Source organism: Salvelinus sp. IW2-2015, linkage group LG9 (genome assembly GCF_002910315.2).
Source record: "Salvelinus sp. IW2-2015 linkage group LG9, ASM291031v2, whole genome shotgun sequence".
Classification (NCBI taxonomy): Eukaryota; Metazoa; Chordata; class Actinopteri; order Salmoniformes; family Salmonidae; genus Salvelinus; species Salvelinus sp. IW2-2015.
The window spans coordinates 17508779-17529945 of NC_036849.1; the positions used below are offsets into that span (position 1 = coordinate 17508779).

The 21167-nt window shown below is 41.3% G+C and overlaps 2 protein-coding genes across 2 annotated transcripts; one reads left to right on the forward strand and one right to left on the reverse strand.

Annotated features, from left to right (window-relative positions):
- Window positions 1-76: 76 nt before the first annotated feature.
- On the forward strand, window positions 77-10084 carry LOC111968727 (serine/threonine-protein kinase Nek9). Its single transcript, XM_023994556.2, has 23 exons — window positions 77-686; window positions 1448-1625; window positions 1840-1895; window positions 2049-2119; window positions 2283-2388; window positions 3117-3248; window positions 3411-3521; window positions 3719-3783; window positions 3920-3970; window positions 4061-4253; window positions 4365-4509; window positions 4695-4895; window positions 5057-5103; window positions 5285-5446; window positions 5565-5673; window positions 6048-6209; window positions 7919-8086; window positions 8180-8239; window positions 8374-8558; window positions 8659-8820; window positions 8907-9011; window positions 9193-9246; window positions 9394-10084. Exons 1-23 carry the CDS (start codon window positions 504-506, stop codon window positions 9565-9567), a joined length of 2880 nt encoding a protein of 959 aa, XP_023850324.1. The 5' UTR covers window positions 77-503; the 3' UTR covers window positions 9568-10084.
- A 7289-nt stretch (window positions 10085-17373) lies between these two features.
- LOC111968728 (transmembrane emp24 domain-containing protein 10) lies at window positions 17374-20319 on the reverse strand. Its single transcript, XM_023994557.2, has 5 exons — window positions 20068-20319; window positions 19508-19628; window positions 18830-18903; window positions 18070-18196; window positions 17374-17918 (listed from the first exon to the last, which is right to left on the reverse strand). Exons 1-5 carry the CDS (start codon window positions 20245-20247, stop codon window positions 17797-17799), a joined length of 624 nt encoding a protein of 207 aa, XP_023850325.1. The 5' UTR covers window positions 20248-20319; the 3' UTR covers window positions 17374-17796.
- Between the last annotated feature and the right edge of the window lie 848 nt (window positions 20320-21167).

Here is a 21167-nt window from a genome sequence, read left to right on the forward strand (position 1 = left end):
CTCGACTTGGTCTGCTTATTGCTGTATTCTTGCGCGGTTGAGTTGAGCCTCTCGCTTCGACTCTCCATCTTTGCCTATGCATGGACATGGAAAAGATGGACTCCTTATTGCGCTGTGGCACAGTCTAGTGTGCGGTACTGTCAGCTTCCTAAATGTAAAGTTAGTAAAGTGGGTAAACTGCAGACAGTAGACAACTTAGTAACGATTATCAGATCAGGAGAGATGGTTATTGTAATACTGCGCATTAACGTTAACGTCCAAAGGTTTCGAAGGAGACTAGGCCAAAAGATTTCCTGGTAACTTGGTAACTGTAGCTAGCAAATCAACAACACTATTGCAACTCTGTTGCACGCTATTGCTGCTGCTTAATATTCTGTGCAGCAGCCTAGCCTACTCCTAGCTGGAACTCTACTCCCCCAAATTGGATTTTAAGGAAATATATTTTACGAGTTTGTTTACGAAATTAATTTGTAAATAGTTGGCGAGCTTTACTTATACTCAAAATGTCACTTGAAGACTACGAAAGGCATTACGCCTCGCTATATTCAGATTCTGGGAGTGAATCTGTCGCCAGTGGGCGATCGACGTCAGTATACAGCGGCGAGGAAGAAAAGTTACATTACATTCCAATCCGTATCCTTGGAAGAGGGGCATTTGGCGAAGCAACCTTATACAGACGGACAGAGGTAAGCAGGTCAAGATCTATTTCTATAATTCTTGGAGAGATTCCAGGAATATGCTAGTGTGTGTCACTGCCAAGGTTGTTCACACACAACACACACACACACACACACACACACACACACACACACACACACACACACACACACACACACACCGTTTTGTTAAGACATATTAGGCCTGTTTATTAGTGATCTACAATAGCTTCCCCTGCATGCTGTGTGAATCACTCACCAAACATGGCCAGTAGCCTCTGAGACAGTCTACTTTAGTTTTCATACCCCAGTGGGAAATGCTTGCATGAGAGCAAGATTTATTACATTCTCAAGCCATTTGACAAAACTGCTATTATCCCCATATCTTTGCACAACTAGAGCAATGTTTAAGGACAAAGTATGGTTTGTATTTATATGAAACAGCAGGAAATCGACAACCTTTTGTAAAGTTTAAACCTTTTAGTTTACTTGCTGAAATAATAGTTTGTTTGATTAGAGCCTACATGTATAGTACATTATTAGGGATATACCATGTTTTAGCATCTGTTATTATTATCTTATTATTATCCTATTACATTTTCTATTAGCAGTAGCACACTAGAAAAATAAAAGGAATACAGTTCATTTTGTTTAACTTTGAGGAGGCCATTGCAATAAAGTTGTGCTGCCTGAGGTCTCTCAGAGTGTTGTTTGTTTTAGCCTTCACAGTGAAAGTCTTTCTGATCTCGTACTGACCTTTCTCTGTCTGTTCCCTGTCTATCGATCTACAGGACAACTCTCTGGTGGTGTGGAAGGAGGTGGACTTGAACTGCCTCTCAGATAAAGAGCGTAAGGATGTCACAAACGAGATCAGCATCCTCTCCATCCTACAGCACAACAACATCATAGCCTACTTCAACCATTTCATGGACAAGGACACTCTCCTCATTGAGCTTGAGTACTGCAATGGTGAGATATGGCAGCATCTTATCACTTGGAGTTAGTGTATTTGTATGAAATACTTTTGGTATATTAAAGATGTATTATTAAGTGTCTTTATTCAACATAATATTTTGTGTGATAGGATAATGATATTGATATTGGCTCAACTGAAATATGATTGCCCCAATTGTCTGGCATTTACAGTAACAATAGAAAAAAACAACTGTCTTTTCAATTTCAGGAGGAAATCTTTATGATAAAATCAACCAACAGAAGGGGAAACTCTTCACTGAGGAGGTATGAAAATGAAACCCAACATGTTGTAAGAGTGTATTGTACCTAAAGACACATAATGGCTCTGACTTTGCCCTAGTTAGGAACAATGGGGAACATTCAACTTAATCTTTTCCCCACCAGTTTTTAATATCTTAATATCTTAAATACTCCCAGGTTGTCATATGGTACCTGTACCAAGTCGCCTCTGCAGTGGCTCACATTCATAAGGCTGGTATCCTGCACCGGTAAATACCAGGGTTGGGTCCGGGCTTTACTCCTTTATTGTGCTACAATATGCTTTGATTATGAGTATTGTATGTAAGCTGTGTTGGTTATTAATACAACAGTCCTCATTGTTTGATCTGGTCACTATTTTATTTTTTGACCTATTTTATTCTTCTCTTGAAGGGATATCAAGACGCTGAATATCTTCCTAACTAAAACCAACCTTATTAAGTTGGGTGATTACGGGCTGGCTAAGAAGCTTGACTCACAGTTTGCCATGGCTGAGACTGTAAGTTACATTGAAGTATTAACCTGGAAAGCTGCGCTTCTCTGGTCTATTTTACGTTGACCAAGCAGATCTCAGTTACATAAAGCTGCAAAAAACGAACTCACAGAGCTTATTACAGAGCTTATTACAGAGTGTATGCTGATCAAATTCAGTTAACAGATTTGGTGGGCAGATTGAGCACTCAACCAAATCAAGTCCTGAGAGCAGTGTGGTTGTTCTGTCCCTTTGTGGGCATGGTCTACATGTCTTTCCCTGAGTGTAACTGCTGTATCTGTAGTCACCTTCATCAATTGATGTTCACTCTGCCACAGGGACATGACTTCTGTGTGATGGAGGCAGTCGTCAGAAGTGGCAGCAGCGAGTGTGCAGCTAATTGTCTGTTGTGACCTTGAGCAGTGCCATTATTTTCTGATGATGGCCCATATGGATAGCTAGAGCATATGTCATAGAGTATATTATGAGGCTGCGCATGTCTGCTGCTTTGAATATAAATTGCTTTCATTGCAATACCCTTTTAGAATCCATGGGAATATGAAATATTTTGTCAGAACAATTGAATATGTTTTACTGTGCATATTTTTCATACCGATAGTTTTGCAAATCTTTGATTAGGACTCACTCAAGCTATTTTTATTTGCAAGTGTTTTATGCATATTCACATTTAGTTTTGTGTAAGGTATAGATAACATCTAAGTTACTTTTTTGTGCATTTTCCTGTATTAATCTAGTGTGTAGGAACCCCATACTACATGTCTCCTGAACTGTGTCAAGGTGTGAAGTACAACTTCAAATCAGACATCTGGGCTATGGGCTGTGTCATTTTTGAAGTCTTAACTCTGACCAGAACATTTGATGCTACGGTATGTGCCCTGCTTATCTTTTACCCCCATTGTCTAATTGATACACATTTGCCTGCTATTATCATTTGTTCTAATGTTAAATACATGGCATTGGCTGATTATGCTCTGTTGATGTTACTTTAATGCATTTCCGGTTGTCGGTTGCTGCTTGTGTCCATGTAGAATGCGCTGAACCTGTGTGTGAAGATAGTGCAGGGAAACTGGACCATGGAGGTCAACTCTGATGTGTATTCCTCGGCGCTGATCAAGCTGGTGTACGAATGCTTAGATCAGGTGAGGAACCCGTCAGCAATTTGTACAGTATACTGTCATTTCAGTCTTTCATGGCTGTCATCGTCAGTGCGATAGAATTTAGCATCAGCCAAAGCATATGTAGGGAATCAGTTCATATAAGATATTACCACACATTGTCTATATGCAGAATGATGTGTGATGGATGGTAATGTAATGTAAGATACATTGATTTGCAGGATCCAGAAAAGAGACCCACGGCTGAGGAGATTCTGGACCAGCCAATCATCTCCTGCCGCAATCAGTGAGTCTGGTGAACAGGGGAGAGAATGTGGTGGGATGTCTGAAAGATTGAGAAGATGATGTGATTGTTCAAATAGGTGTAGAGACATCATCAAAACTGCTGTTTTCATTGTGTAAACAACCTATTTTTGTTTCAGGGAGCTTGAGGACAGAGTTGCCTTGCTGAACTCAGCAATGAAAAAACCAAAGTATGTTGAACACATTCTCACCTAATCATGTAAATGTGGTATTTGTAAGATGATTTTGTTTAATTAAGATATTTTGTGACTTGTCTATAGGTTGAGCACAGTGACTGAGAGCCCTGTTGCTGTAGTGACAACACGCTCTAGGGAGGTGTATTTCTGGGGAGGGGGAAAGTTCACACCCCAGAAACTGGATGCCTTTAAAGGAGGCAGCGGTGCCCAGCATGTTTGTGCAGGGGAGACCCACTTTGCTGTGGTTACCGTGGAGAAAGAGCTGTACACTTGGGCTGTGAGTACCATGCTGTTCCTTTAAGTCCAAGGCAGAAAATACATTACAAAAACGTTAAAGTTGTTTTTGTTGAATAAACATGTGCTCTTTGATGTCCTGCTTCCATTTTAGAGTGTCCAAGGTGGGGCCAAGATGGTGGGCCAGCTGGGTCATGGAGACCAGGCCTCGTACCGGCAGCCACGCAAGGTGGAGAGGCTCCAGGGAAAGGCCATCCGTCAGGTCGCGTGTGGAGCAGATTTCACCGCCTGTGTCACTGGTGAGTTGTGTGTCTGTGTGGAGCACTACTTCTGTGCCAGTAGAATAGGATGTTTACAATGGGAGGGCTCTGTTGTTGTTTTTTTACAACAGAGATAAACAATTCAGACAGCAATTTGCTACCCTGTGTCATACAATACGATTTGGTCTTGTTTGACGACATGCTGTTGATGTGTTTGGTTTCAGATGAGGACCAGATGTACATGTTTGGTTCTGACTACTACGGCTGTATTGGAGTGGAGAACGAGCAGGGCATGGAGGTGCTAGAGCCCGTGCTGTTGGACTTCTTTGAGGAGCGACCTGTCAGGCAGGTGTCCTGTGGGGACAACCATGTGGTTGTGCTGACCCACAGTGGAGATATCTACTCCTGGGGCTGTGGAGAGCATGGTATGTACCAGAGCATTGATACTGAGCGACAAGGTAGTACTTCATGTCTACCACCATGCCTCTCTCAAGCTCCATATCCTATCCGTTGTCCCCCCTTATCTTGGCCAGTAGATGGAGCTATGATGATGCGGAACATAATTCATTGAAGTTATTTTCCTCAGGGCGTCTTGGCCTGGACTGTGAGGATGACTTTAACTCACCCATGCAAGTAAGATCCTGCCCTTTCTTTTTCAGCAGAGAGCTTGAACACATATCATGTAAATATGCTTATGGAGAAAGGGGCAATGACGTCTCAATTTTATTGTCGAGACAAATGAATGGAAAAGTGTTTGAGACCACCGTTTAAATCAGTAGGAAGCATAATGTTGTGTATCGTCTGACATTCACAGGTGGAGATCCCCAAAGGAGCCATCATCTCATCCGTGTCCTGTGGCCTTGACGGAACCTTTTTCCTGACAGAGTCTGGCAAAGTCCTGGCCTGTGGGAACAACGATTTGAACAAGCTGGGTCTGAACCTGGGAGTCTCTGGCCTCAAAAACCTTCCTGGAGAGGTACAGCACCACATTCCTCATACCAAGATCCACTCACAGGCTCTACTCATTCCTTTAAAATAAGGAATAACACCAGTAATGGTGGAGAATTGAAGTTTTCCTCCTTTTCCAATGTCAGGCCTACCAGGGGATACCATACACCACCACACTCACTCTGGTCAAGCAGCTGGCCAGGTATAAGATCCAAGTCATTTCAGCTGGGAAGACTCACACTGCTGCCATTGACGGTACAGCGACCAGACTCTCTCCTGTCTCTTTCTTTGAGCCCCCAATTATTATATATATTTTTTTACATTTTAGTAATTTAGCTGACGCTCTTATCCAGAGTGACTTACAGTTAGTGCATTCATCTTTAGATAGCTAGGTGGGAAGTATATTGATTTTTATATCATTCGGAGTCCCGTGTGGTCCCGTGTGGCTCAGTTGGTAGAGCATGGCGCTTGCAACGCCAGGGTTGTGGGTTCATTCCCCACGGGGGGACCAGGATGAATATGTATGAACTTTCCAATTTGTAAGTCGCTCTGGATAAGAGCGTCTGCTAAATGACTTAAATGTAAATGTAATATCAAAACATGGTTCTGACTGAACTCCGACATTGCAGAACGTGGGCGGCTGATGACCTTTGGGTGCAACAAGTACGGTCAGCTGGGTGTAAAGGACTTCAAGAAGCACCAGGGTGTCCAGCTGCTGTTGGGGTCTTTCGGGGGGAAGGTGGTCAGCAAAGTGTCTTGTGGAGATGGCTTCACCATCGCAGCCACGAAGGGTCAGAAACACAACTAAACTTGAACATTCTCTGTTGCAGCATGTTGTTGTCATATACTGTTCAGTGTGTACAGTGCATTGACTTTTTCCACATTTTGTTACTTTACAGCCTTATTCTAAAATGGATCAAATAGTTTTCCCCCTCATCAATCTACACACAATACCCCATAATGACAAAGACATTTTAGCAAATGTATAAAATATCACATTTATGTAAGTATTCAGATCCTTTACTCTGTACATTGTTGAAGTACCTTTTGCAGCGATTACAGCCTTGAGTCTTCTTGGGTATGACCCTACAAGTTTGGCACACCTGTATTTGGGGAGTTTCTCCCATTCTTCTCTGCATTCTTCTCTTCTCAAGCTCTGTCAGGTTGGCTGGGGAGCATCGCTGCACAACTATTTTCAGGTCTCCAGAGATTTTGGATCGGGTTCAAGTCCGGGCTCTGGCCGGGCCACTCAAGGACATTCAGAGACATGTCCCAAAGCCACTCCTGCGTTGTCTTGGATGTGTGCTTAGGGTCGTTGTCCTGCTTGAAGGTGAACCTCCATCCCAGTCTGAGGTTCTGAGCACTCTGGAGCAAGTTTTCATCAAGGATCTCTCTGTTCCCTCGATCCTGATTAGTCTCCCAGTTCCTGCAGCTGAAGAATTTCCAAACAGCATGATGCTGCCACCACCATGCTTCACCGTAGGAATGGTGCCAGAGTTCCATTTAGGTTTCATCAGACCAGAGAATCTTGTTTCTCATAGTCTGAGAGTCCTTTTAGGTGCCTTATGGCAAACTCCAAGCGGGCTGTCATGTGCCTTTTACTGAGGAGTGGCTTCCGTCTGGCCTCTCTACCATAAAGGCCTCATTGGTAGTGCTGCAGAGATGGTTGTCCTTCTGGAAGGTCCTCCCATCTCCACAGAGGAACTCTAGAGCTCTGTCAGAGTGACCATCGGATTCTTGGTCACCTCCCTGACCAAGGCCCTTCTCCCTCGATTGCTCAGTTTTGCCGGGCTGGGATGGAGGCCACTGTGTTCTTGGGACCTTCAATGCTGCAGACATTTTTTGTACACTTCTCATGATCTGTGCCTCGACACAATCTTGTCTCGGAGCTCTACGGACAATTCCTTCGACCTCATGTCTTGGTTTTCGCTCTGACATGCACTGTCAACTGTGGGACCTTATATAGACAGGTGTGTACATTTTCAACTCATCTCCAATCAATTGAATTTACCACAGGTGGACTCCAATCAAGTTGTAGAAACATCACAAGGATGATCAATGGGAACAGGATGCACCTGAACTCAATTTTCGAGCCTCATAGCAAAGGGTCTAAATACTTATGTAAATAAGGTATCTGTTTTTTATTTTTAATACATTTGAAAAAATGTCTAAAAACCTGTTTTTGCTTTGTCATTTTGGGGTATTGTGTGTTAATTGATTTGGGGGGAAAAATACTTTTATCCATTTTAGAATAAGGCTGTAACGTAACAAAATGTGGAAAAAGTCAAGTGGTCTGAATACTTTCCGAATGCACTCTATATTCAGCTTTTTTTTCTTGCTTTATTCTGTTAGCTGGGAGTCCTCTGACCTACATGAGTAGGACTCAAAATTATGAGGAATACTGGTAGCACCTCAGGAACAGGATTCCTGTTTCAGGTGCTGGAAGGATATTGGCTAATTATCTGTGGACCAATAGATTATTTCTCTCTGATCCTTTCAGACAATCAGATCTTTGCCTGGGGAAACGCAGGAAACGGACGCCTGGGAATGCCCGCTGACAAGGGCTTTGGCTCGGAGGTTTGCCCTGCTTTACCACGACCCATTTTCGGCTCCCTCCACCATGTGCCAGACCTCTCCTGTCGCGGCTGGCACACCATTCTCATCATGGGTTAGCCACTAGCCACTTACTTCTGTTCTAACACCAGCTAATCATTTGTTGAAAAATACAGTTCAGATTGATTGATTCTGTTCTCTGTTTCAGAAAAGGTTCTCAACTCTAAAACTATACGCTCAAACAGCAGTGGACTTTCAATTGGCTGTGGTAAGTAAGATGGCCATGCTCTCTCTGGTTACATTATCATTACATTCACAATCTGAACATGTTCAAAGTTTTATACCCGTATGGTAATGTACTGACCATGTGGTATGTCCTGGTGTTTGTCGGTGCACACTAAGGGCTAGGCCAAGCCTCTACCACAACTGTGGATCTGGAGAGTGAGCCAGGCTCAGAGACAGGGCTGCGTGAAGGGGGTCTGGGGGGCACTAAGGAGGCCGACACAGACGAGCGACGCATCGAGACTTCCGTGATGTCTTTAACGAACCAGACCGGCGACAGCTCCTGCCCCTTCTGGCTGCGCAAGGTTTGTAATCAAAACCACAAAGCATAATGAAAGCCAAAACAGAGAGGTTTATGGCCACTGAATGTTGTTTGTGTCCCTCCCTGTCCATCCTCCCTAACAGGAACTACAGGATGCAGAGTTCATCCCGATGCCAGAGGATTTCAGAGGCTCCATGCCTGGCCCAGTGGCTCCTTCTTTCCCCGAGAGCGTCACACTGCCTTACGAGGAGCTGCAGGAGCTGAAGGCTGCAGCCGCTGCTGCCGCCACTGAGAAAGAGCTCCCGGTAATGACCACCGCATGTCTGGATCCTCGATACTTGACTACATCCCCATGCCAATGCCTCAACCTAACCAAATGTTGTTTCTTTAGACTGCTCGTATGGGCTGTGACAGGGTCAATGGTTTTGAGGAGGCAGGAGCCTGTAAGAAAGGGGAGGTACCAACTTGCTGCAAAGGAAGCAGTGAGGTAGCACAGGTATGTGCAAGATAAGCCCTTACACACATTGTAACAGCACAAGACTGCACCAGACAGTAGTCTGTGAAGATATCGCAACAACTACAGAGAAACACAGAACAAACACGAGCAGCTGCGATATGTTGACAGACTGCTGTCTGGTGCAGTCTTATGCTGTTACAGTTGCTATTTTCTTTTACAGTTGCGAGAAACAGTCAATCGTCAAGAGGCAACCATCCAGTTGTTACAGAAGCAGGTAAGCGTTACTCACTACAGACTGTCTAGCACCTGTGAGCAAAGTTGTGAAGTAACACCGAGTCGAGTCCCTATTCTGTAAAACCGATCAACTCCATTGCTATGCAGACAGATAAGTGTTATCAAGTGTTGTTCTCTATGATAACAGTTCAGTGATCAGCTCAAAGAGAACGAGAGACTCTGGACAGCAATCAACCGTCTGACCCTGCGAGAGGGAGGAACTGAAAATAACTGCAACCACCAATCCGGTCACAGGCCTGTGGAGGGACAGGGAGGAGCCTCCAATCATGACGGGGACAGATCTGATGGAGCAAATCCGTGAGAAAAAAAACTGAATCTGTGCTATACTATGTAGTGAGTGGTGGTGGCTCTGTGCAGTTAAGTCCATCCAAACAGGTCCTGTAGATGGAGTGGCTAGGCCATACTGAGAAGAGGAATATGTTAGCAAGCCAGTTCCATTGGTGAACGGCAGGGAGAAGTAGGTTTAAGAAATTACTAAAGGGATGAATAGTCTGAGAGTCAATTGTGTTCTCCTTAACTAGGAACAGCTAGCTGATTAATGGATGCCCACTGACCTCATCCACTTGCAAGAGAGGTCTCGCTTCTTTTCACATTGTGTTACATCATATTTCTTCGATATAATCCAATCTGCATGATAACGTTGTATAAATATACATGAGAGATACCCTGTATGAACACTTCCATGTTGTAAGCTATAATTAAGTGACGGTGACAGGAAAAGGCCTACAGCAACTGATCTGCTGTGATCTGGACACAGACAGACTGACATCTTGGCTTGATTCAACATTAAGCAACCAACTTCTTGCAGTGTTATGTAGGCTAGTGTGAAATATGAGTAATACTTTGGTAGTAATGATAATGTTGTCACTGACTGACTACTGTCAACTGAGGTCTAGGATTGCGTTTTGTCCCACATTTTAATTGATGATCACAAATGGGCACAGCTTACTGTAGAGAGATGATCATTTGGTGTTCTTCCATTGTTTTTGATATATATATCCTCCTGTTTTATCTTGCAGTTATTTCTTGTGGTTATTAAAACCAATGTGAATTTAAAGTACTGCGTTTTTTGCTCATTCCTCTGGAAAGCCCTGAGCCCTATTTTTGATAACCTACCAATGTTCTTCATATATGATGCTGTTCTAAACAAAATACTAAATACTAACTAAAAGGCATATCAAATATAGCCTTAGAAAGCTATACCAGATATAGTATATTTTATATTAAATTTACCAAAGATGTGTTTAGTTTTAACATTGAAGTATTTACAATGTTGTGTCTTTCATGAACAGCTTGCTAGACTGTATCTGCAAAAAAAATGGAATGTGAAATGTGAGGTTCACTTTTCACACTACTGATTCATTATAGACAATCACTTGTCTTTTTATTGCCTTAAGATGATAACCTTGAATTTGTTTGAACTAGTATTTAAAGTGGAGGAAATGAACCATCAAATTGCAATCTTCCTTCTGTAATACTTAATGTCATGAGAACAGTTCAAGTCCTAGAATTTGAGAAAAGCTTGTTTTCGTAAACTTCATGGTAATACTGTGTTTTTTTCTATGACATTTTTCCTGTTTTTGAGTATTAATTTAATCATTATTTTTACACTATTTGTGAAAAGTGTAATATTCAGATTTGGTGTATTTCTTTACTCTGGGTGGTGTGTGTATGTACGTTTTTAAGTGTCCTTTACCAATGGCTTATAAGCTTGCAACTCTTTTGGTTATTGTGCAGTTAATTGATACAGTACAACACTGGTGGAATTTTCTTTGTCCATGCAAGAGAAAAAGATGTCCCTATTCCTTAGTGCTTTTGCATACTCTTTGAACCAAAGATTTTGTTGTGATGAATTGTGCACAAAATATAAAGCAAAATGTGCCTTTAGAATAGGATATGCATTTTATACAGTTTGTTTGATGTTGATATTATGCCTATACTGTGTTTATTTTTGCAATCCATTGTTTCAATGGCTTATCTGACCCTATGCAATTGAGTGGGTGTAAGATGTTACAGTTGTCTAACTTTCCACCATTCACAGAGGAACCTTTTTTTATGCTTCATGTAAAAAATAAAAACACAAACCATTTTGGTCGAATTAATTCAATGTTGAACCGAACACTGCAGACAAAGCAAAATATATATTTTTTTATTAATTTCATTTAAACCCTTTTGCATACTGTCATTCATTTTGTTAGGCAGTATCAGACACTGTATTTCTAGTATTTACAATTAGGCATGACATTTAAATAGTTATAAGTTTACTCTAGTTCCCCCCACTTTCAAAGGTAATGTGCGGTCTGAGCGGTCGGATAGGCTGTTTGGAGTGTTTGTCCGACTGGATAAACAAAATATACACATATATATAAATAATAATAATTATGTCCCCCCCACTTCTAAAACAAAAAGTTGCGCCCCTGCTAAAAACTACTCCAAAAGCCAAAATTCTTGATGTTCTTTCAAACAAACATGTTATTTTGCTCTATAAAAATGTATTTAGTGCTTTTTATAAACATCAAAAATATGAAGCATTGCAAATGATTTGGCTTTTGTCAGTGGCAGAGGGCAGTGAGTTGCTTTTGTCAGCTGCGGTGGTGGGAGGTGGAGGGTGGCTCTTGATGTTCTTCTGACACTTGGGGATATGTTGCTCTGCTGGACCTGGGGCAAACTGGCAAGCACAGTGAGGGCAGGTCAAGTGTTCATCATTGTCTTGGATAGGTGGTTGGCCCTGCACAACACCTGTTGCTGGAACATGGACATGGCACAGATTGTGAATGAATGCCTCGTTTCTGCCTTCAGTTGTTCTTCTTTAGCTGTAAATCAAGGCCGAAAACATATTTACCAGAGGTGCATGAATGAGAAATTAGAAAAATACCATAATTTCTTCAGTAAGATAAATACGTTTGGGGAAAACTCCAGATAGGTAGGCCGGCCGAATCTAGCTTTCTGGTCGGCCGGACCTACCTACCAAGCAGATAGCTATGTCCGGCTGGCCGGTTAGACAGCTAGGTGCGTCTGGCTGGCCAGCCAGATACCTGGGTCCTAGCTATCTGGGTGGAATTTGGCCCCCATAAGAGTATAGTTGAAAATCCCTGTCATAGCCCTTCTAAGGATAGCCTTTCCACTCCCTATTTAATCTTGCTCTTGTGACTGACTGGTTCGAACCAGGTTTCCTGCATGTCACAATAATGTGTTAACCCACTTAGCTAAAACCTATAGGGATAACACCCTTGGGGGTGCGCCCCACAGTTTGGGAACCACTAATGTAAAGGACCATGCTGCTTACCCGAGTACTGCTTTCCCTTGATTCAGCTCATATGGAGACTCGAACTCAGGACCTCTGCCTCGAAAACATGTGACGGCCCTCCTGAAGTGTTCCAACCCATGTGCTATTATAAAAGGCCTTAAATTGCACAAGGAGCGACACTTCAGGCTGAGGAGTGAGTTTCACAGATCTCCATCTGCTACACTAATACAAGTCTTCAAGATCCAGCAAGGTTACTCATCAAAAGAGTGTGATTATGTGATCCATGCCTATGTGATGAGAACCTTGCCTGAGACCTGAATACATGTTTTAGTTGTGTTACACATGGCCAGGCGTGTGTGTCCATCCATGTGTGTGTGCGTTTGACATGCAGGTTAAAATACCAAGTTCAAATGTGAACCAACTGTATAAATTTGGAGCATGTCGAGCACACATGAAACATTCATGGGCATTTAGCTAGCTTGCTGTTGACTAGTTCGACCTGAGAGATAAACATTTGGTTGTTATTTTACTTTACACGCATATTATCCTTTTTTATGCTGGATATTTGTATTTTTTGTATTTTGTGTGACCCGGAGTCATACACAATTGTGTGTTTCTCTACAATGATTAATCCACAGATAAAATTGGAATCCTAGTTAGTTTTTAGTTAATCTTTGATAAATCTCTATTTGTTGGTCTTTCAAGCACCCACTTTGGTTTGTATGCTTGTGAAAGCCAATGAGTAGATGGGAGAGCCGGGACGTACAACACGTCAAATGTCTCAAATAGAACAAAGTTCTATTTTAGCATCCGGGAACATTGACAAGCACAAGCAGTGTGGATTAAATGATATATATATGAATAAAATGTACACAAATTTATTTTGCAATGCTTGCACATGCAACGTGGCCAGTTTGGTTTCCCTGTTAGATGTGTTCGTTTCAAGTCTCCGGGTATTCATTATAAGGGTAACGTGACTGGCTTAAGACTTTGTTAGCCTGCTTAGCTAAAGCCTAGGTATTGGTCCTGTGACTTGGATGTGTCTCTTCAAGGAGGAGGTCAAATAAGCTAGTGGAAAGGCCTCCAGTTCTTTGGAGATACCTCTACCCGAGGTAGAACAAAACACAACCATGTTTTTTCACACCTCTAATATCTCCTATTTATGAAACGGATGCTAGTGTAAAAATGATTTACTGCAAAAGTGGTAGAATGTATAGATATTGTGAGACATCCCCTAAACTAAAAAATATCAGAATAATGCCTGGCTAGATGGGCCACATAAACTCATGTCACTAGAGCCAGCCCCATTTGTTTCCTGGGTCCGATACCCGATTCTGATTTTTTTGGGGGGACAAAACTTACGGATACCAAAATATCTGCTGATATACTGTTTTACAGCAGGGAAATTAAAAAGTGTAAATATTGGTTATCTGTTGAATTATCTTCCAATACCGATATAGCAGTAAAAGGTCAATATCAGCCGATAATACATACAGTTGAAGTCGGAAGTTTACATACACCTTAGCCAAATACATTTAAACTCAGTTTTTCACAATTCCTGACATTTAATCCTTGTAAAAATTCCCTGTTGTAGGTCAGTTAGGATCACCACTATTTTAAGAATGTGAAATGTCAGAATAATAGTAGAGAGAATTATTTATTTCACCTTTTATTTTTCATCACATTCCCAGTGGGTCAGAAGTTTACATACACTCAATTAGTATTTGGTAGCATTGACTTTAAATTGTTTAACTTGGGTCAAACATTTCGGGTAGCCTTCCACAAGCTTCCCACAATAAGTTGGGTGAATTTTCGCCCATTCCTCCTGACAGAGCTGGTGTAACTGAGTCAGGTTTGTTGGCCTCCTTGCTCGCACATGCTTTTTCAGTTCTGCCCACAAATGTTCTATGGGATTGAGGTCAGGGCTTTGTGATGGCCACTCCAATACCTTGACTTTTTTGTACTTAAGCCATTTTGCCACAACTTTGGAAGGATGCTTGGGGTCATTGTCCATTTGGAAGACCCATTTGCGACCAAGCTTTAACTTCCTGACTGATGTCTTGAGATGTTGCTTTAATATATCCACATCATTTTTCCTCCCTCATGATGCCATCTATTTTGTGAATTGCATCAGTCCCTCCTGCATCAAAGCACCCCCAAAACATGATGCTGCCACCCTCATGCTTCACGGTTGGGGATGGTGTTCTTCGGCTTGCAAGCCTCCCCCTTTTTCCTCCAAACATAACGATGGTCATTATGGCCAAACAGTTCTATTTTTGTTTCATCAGACCAGAGGACATTTCTCCAAAAAGTATGGCTTTGTCCCGATGTGCAGTTGCAAACCGTAGTCTGGCTATTTTATGGCGGTTTAGGAGCAGTGGCTTCTTCCTTGCTGAGCGGCCTTTCAGGTTATGTCGATATAGGACTCGTTTTACTGTGGATATAGATACTTTTGTACCTGTTTCCTCCAGCATCTTCACAAGGTTCTTTGCTGTTGTTCTGGGATTGATTTGCACTTTTCGCACCAAAGTACGTTCATCTCTAGGAGACAGAACGTGTCTCCTCCTGAGCGGTATGACGGCTGCGTGGTCCCATGGTGTTTATACTTGCGTACTATTGTTTGTACAGGTTGCTCCCAAGGAAGAACCAGACTTGTGGATGTCTACCATTTTTTTCTGAGGTCTTGGCTGATTTCTTTTGATTTTCCCATACCTTCAGGCGTTTGGAAATTGCTCCCAAGGATGAACCAGACTTGTGGAGGTCTACCATTTTTTTTCTGAGGTCTTGGCTGATTTCTTTTTGATTTTCCCATGATGTCAAGCAAAGAGGCACTGAGTTTGAAGGTAGGCCTTGAAATACGTCCACAGGTACACCTCCAATTGACTCAAATTATGTCAATATTCCTATCAGAAGCTTCTAAAGCCATGACATCATTTTCTGGAATTTTCCAAGCTGTTTAAAGGCACAGTCAACTTATTGTATGTCAACTTCTGACCCACTGGAATTGTGATACCGTGAATTATAAGTGAAATAATCTGTCTGTAAACAATTGTTGGAAAAATGACTTGTGTCATGCACAATGTATATGTCCTAACCGACTTGCCAAAACTATAGTTTGTTAACAAGAAATGGTTGGAGTGGTTGAAAAACAAGTTTTAATGACTCCAACCTAAGTGTATGTGAACTTCAACTGTATAAAACTTTGATCAACTTGTATTAATAGTTTGTAAACTTGATACACATACAATGAATGCAATTTTTACCATATTGAAACTGAATATATAAATATTGAATTTGAATGTCAAATCAAATTTAAATTGAATTTTAAAACTGAATGCTATATTCATTCAATTCAGTTTCAAATCATGAAATACAAGATCAATTAATGTATTCAATTATTCAATTTGTGCATTACAAATTCCAAAATATTTAATTCAAATCCAATATCCTAATACAAATTAAAAAGTATGGAATTTAAATACAATTTCTGTTGGCATGGAAATAGCTCCATTAATTTGGAGTGAGGGTCTATTTTGGCTCATTATTGGTAGTGTCACAGCTTCTCCTCTGTTGACAATGGATTATGGAATGTTCCTTCCTACAGGTTCTGCCAGCTGTTCTTCAGGGGGCCTGGAGATGCAGTTCTCGCAGACAGGAGATCCCCAGGTGCTGATGGAGAACGTGCCAATGTGTTTCACAGAGAAGGAGAGCAAGGAACTTTGCAATGGGAGGCAGTCCATCATCAAGCCCAAAGTGGAGGTGAGAAGTATACCACCTCTCATAAGCAAAATTATTGTACCCTTCAATATTTCCATAATTTAAATGATCAACTCATTCCTATTTATTTCCCTCAGTTTTTCTTCTCATGCAACTTCCCACCAGGAGTACCTTCAAGAGCAGATTGAGGTGAGCATGAATAGTCTGTACTCTTGCACTATCTTAAAAAGACAATGGTTTCCCTGCTGCCTTTGAAAGAACAATCAATAGGAAATATCAATATCGCCAAATAAGTTGTATATGGATATGAGAGTTAATTCCTCTTGGTCGGTATGTGTTTTATTTGTGTTTTTTATTCCCTTCATCTCAGTTATTGTGTTCAACTGGCATGGAGGGACATGGCCTCTTAATGTACTTAAAGTCCTCGCCTCCTTTGCATGTCGTGGTGAGTGTCATTCCTCAAATCTCATTTCAATTCCTTTTTTATTCAGTAGTCATACTTTGTATAAGTTGCTCATTAGTTCCTTATGGTACAATTAGTGTCATGGTCAAGTATAATTGGCGTTAAGTCGCAAACAGTTGCAATCAAATTCAGTGACAGCCTCCGTAAGGAGTGTTGCAGCCTGGTAAGCTCTATCTTCATGCCAGCTGCCCTTCCAGTGTGCCCACGGCAACCCATCCATTGCCCAGATGGTAAATGTACGTCACTTGAATGCCCAAGAGGTATCGCAATAGACATACACAGAATAACGATTAGCTAACCTGTTTAATGATGCCGTCACTGCAGACTTATGTAAAACAGTACTTTGCTCCACTAAATATTCCTCTTAACAAAATACCAATGACAGTCTTGCGCCACAATCAAAATTTGCTCTATGCCAAACTTAATTTTACTTGGAAACAATTATTTTCTCACAGGAACCACCCAAACCAAACTTAAGAAAACTGAAAATAATGTACAAAGCCTGGGAACTATATGGAAATAGATGTCTACATTGTCAAATAATAAAATATTAATTTAAATGATTTCTGCCAAGAGATTTCCCTCATTAAATGAGAAATGTATTGTCATTGCTGATCTTTTCACCATTTTTTATGCCTTCATAGCTACAGAAAAATACAAAATAGACACCCAAAATGAGATCAAAGTGAAAACGTTTTTTAATAAAAAACAACCATGTACCTGACATACTGGGGAAATGTTATTTTCACATAACAATATCTGAATGTTTGATGGGGAGTTTCTGTGCACTCACTAAACATGTAATGTTTATTTTCATACAGTATTAGTCATCTACTACAACAACAAAAATAGTAACAAGAATATTGCATGAGAAAATATCAGACCAATATGTATCGAAGTCCATTTGGTTGTATTTCTAATAAAAACAAAGTGCCAGAGATGAGGGGCTGGTAAAAAAACTGAAGCTGAAAGAAGAAATAATTTTACATTAAATTGTAAAGGGAGCCCCCCCATTCAAAAAAACCCTGTTGTTTCACAAATTGTACAGCAAACACCATTTCCCAAAAGTCCTCAACATGATGGTCCTTGTTTCATTGATGGGTTTACTCAATCAGCTTCTTCGCCTTGAAGAAACGCCGCAGATAGAAGACCTGCCATGTTGCCAGCCCAATTAGACAGCACATAGAGAAGATACTGAAGTACAGGACACGAGTGTTGGTGGATTCTGCAATGTGAGGGAAAATATATTTAACTGAATAACAGGTGTGAGTTCATTTAAACCAAGGTTTTACTCCTTTCACAAGACCAGCCAAAGAAAGAGTTTGAATCATAAAACTTGGACCATAAGTTGTACTTTTCTTTCATACATCACTTACCATTTGTGTCCCTCATTTCCTCTTCACGCTTCTTCATGTAGGCAAAATCATTCACAATGGACTCCGATAAGTCCTCGAGGCGTCTTAGTTCAACTTCTAGGGGCTTCAGCTTCTCAACTTTTGCAATCTGAAAAGAGCACCATACATAATAAACCCATGATTATGCACTGGTTGAATGGTGATTATTTTTGTTTTTTTTCTCGCCTTTATTTAACCAGCTGATTGGCTGACAGCTGTGGTATATCAGACCCTATACAACACTACAAAACATATATTGTTACTGCTCTAATTACATTGGTAACCAATTTATAATAGCAATAAGGCACCTCTGGGTTTGTGGTATATGGCCAATCTACCATGGCTAAGGGCTGTATCCAGAATATACCACACCTCCTCGTGCCTTATTGCTTAATTAACCCCGGGATAAACTTAATCACATTAATAGGGTAGGACATAGAATTAGTGTATGACATTTACATTGCGGACTGGATAAAGATCTGTGTGAGCATGCAAGGATTTTCTGCAACATGTTTAAGTCTTCATAATGCACAGCAGCTTCAATGCTTTCAAAAGTTGACAGTTAAGAGAAAGTTAGTCTTTCTTAATTTCCAATACAAAACAAGAAATGGAGAAAGCTTAGCCGTCTTTTTCACATTGTTTGTATTTTCTAATGTTGAGACCTCATGCTGACTCATGGCAAGCCACAAAAAATCTGATACAGATGGACCTGGAGAAAGGCGGATGGGCAGTTGGCACTTACCTCTTCGTAATTCTTTGCCTCCACACCATGCTTCATGTCTAAATTGACTAGCTGGTCTGGGACCCTTCCAGTACCTAGACCGCAGAATGAAAATACTTAATGTACAGGGGACAAACATTCCAGGAAATGCAACCTGCTCTCAGAGCATTTCATATTATGTATGTAAATTCATCACAATTATTTTTGTTTGATATGGTACGATTTACAAACCGTACAATATGCCACGAATTTGCTAAATGTATGTTACGAATTCCAATTTGTTGTTGCTAACATTAGCTAGGTAACTAAGGCAAACGTTTCCTAGCTGGCTAACGATAGCTAGCTGGCTAAAATGAGTTGGGTTAAGGTTAGGTTAAAGGGTTAGCTAGTAGTTGCAAAAAGTAGTCCGCGTTATACGCCCTCTCATCCACCATCCCTTCCTCCCTCCCTCCTTTGTTCTTGCTTTAAGTTTCCTTCTGTCTTATGTAACCATACCGAACGCAGCATATCATACTAATTTCAGTGTTACGTCTAGTCTATGAGACCAGGCTGGGAAATTAGTATTTCCCACTTCCAAATCAGGCCCAGTCTGCAAATTCTGTTTAATCATATATACTCCACGCTTTTAACTAAAAACAACCCAGGCCCATTGCTACATTAGACCACATCTGTGACACATCTGGTTAAAAACACACTCACCTAGGGAGGATTTGCTTTCAAAGCACACCTCAAACATATCATAGTCCTCTGTTGTAAAGGCAAACTTTCCCTTTGAAGCATCCTCCTTGGAGTACAAGGTGTGACCTGATGAATCTGTGATCTGAAATGGAAAATCATTAAATATGTGATAGGTACATTGCACATGTTTGACCCAGATAGACACCTGCCTGAATCAAAGTCAACTAGCTAACGCGTTTACATTTTTAAACCTTAGCTACATCATGTTTAATACTTGCATCTTGATATTGATGGCTATTGAAGTCCTTTGCGGTATTCAGTTAAACCAAGCTGACAGCATTTTATTTTGCTAGCTAGCTAACTACATTAGCCAGTGGCTGTTTTATACTGGTTAGCCGAACCGGTTAGCCGCTAGTAGCTACTTAACCCAGACATGCCCAGTGAAAATCTAACTATTGGCATTGTTTGATACTAGCTAGGTGGTGTAAGCTACATATTCGAGGCTTCCATGTCGTTACGCTAACACTGATTTGATACAGTCTAGCTAACGTTAGCAAGCTAGCTAGCGTTCTACGTGTTACCTTGAGATTGGTTTTCGCATTTGGTTGGTCGCTAACTTCGTATTCGCCTGTAACCAGCACGTCTTTGTGGATCTCTTCCCGCAAACATTTTCTAAGATTCACCGGTAAATAGAACGTAATAGAAAAGGTTGAATCAAAAATTACAGAAACAAGTATTAATAATACACAAAATCTAGACATGCTGTAGCTGGCTCTGTACGCTACAGTCAGTCACCACCAAGCTAGCTCGATACTAAATGATGCAAAAAAAACAAAAACGAAATGATGCTCAGTTCCGGGTTAAGTCACGTGATCTCCTCCCCAGGCAGCCCTTTTTTACAAGCTCAAAGTGCGCAACATCGTCAACATTATCAAAAAACCGTCATACTGTTGCTGCTTTGTATCCATTGTATTTTCAGTTAATTGACTTGCACCGTTTTCTAGTAATAAATACTAAATGAATGCAAATACTAATAATGTTATTTAATGGTTAATTACTGGTAGATCGAGCCGGGGTCGGCGCCGGGCGCCTGCACCAAAACATTTGGAATGGTGACATTTGCGCGATCGTTTTTATATCGCTCATTTGCACGTCACGTCAATGATATCATGTCACCGTGTGGGACTGTGGGTCAATTAACCTTTTCGGAGTGGGCGCCCTGATTCTAGTTTGTGAGCTAGGCAGGCTACTGCCTGGGAAGGTCTTCCACTCAGAAGTAAAAGATGGGGAGGGGGGTGGGGGTAGGTTGACCTCAGGTCTCCCTACTGGATTAGTGGGAGTGGGGAAGCTATCAAATAGGGCACCTCTAACTTTGTACAGTACTAATGCAATTAGTAAAATTAGTCACACTACAAACAGCTACCAAATAAACCACAATGCATTCATAATACTGAGAATATATAGTTTCCTCCTGGCTACCCCAACCCTGGCCAACAGCTCTGCACCCCCCGCAGCTACTTGCCCAAGCCTCCCCAGCTTCTCCTTTACCCAAATCCAGATAGCAGATGTTCTGAAAGAGCTGCAAAACCTGGACCCGTACAAATCAGCTGGGCTAGACAATCTGGACCCTCTCTTTCTAAAATTATCCGCCGCCATATTTGCAACCCCTATTACTAGTCTG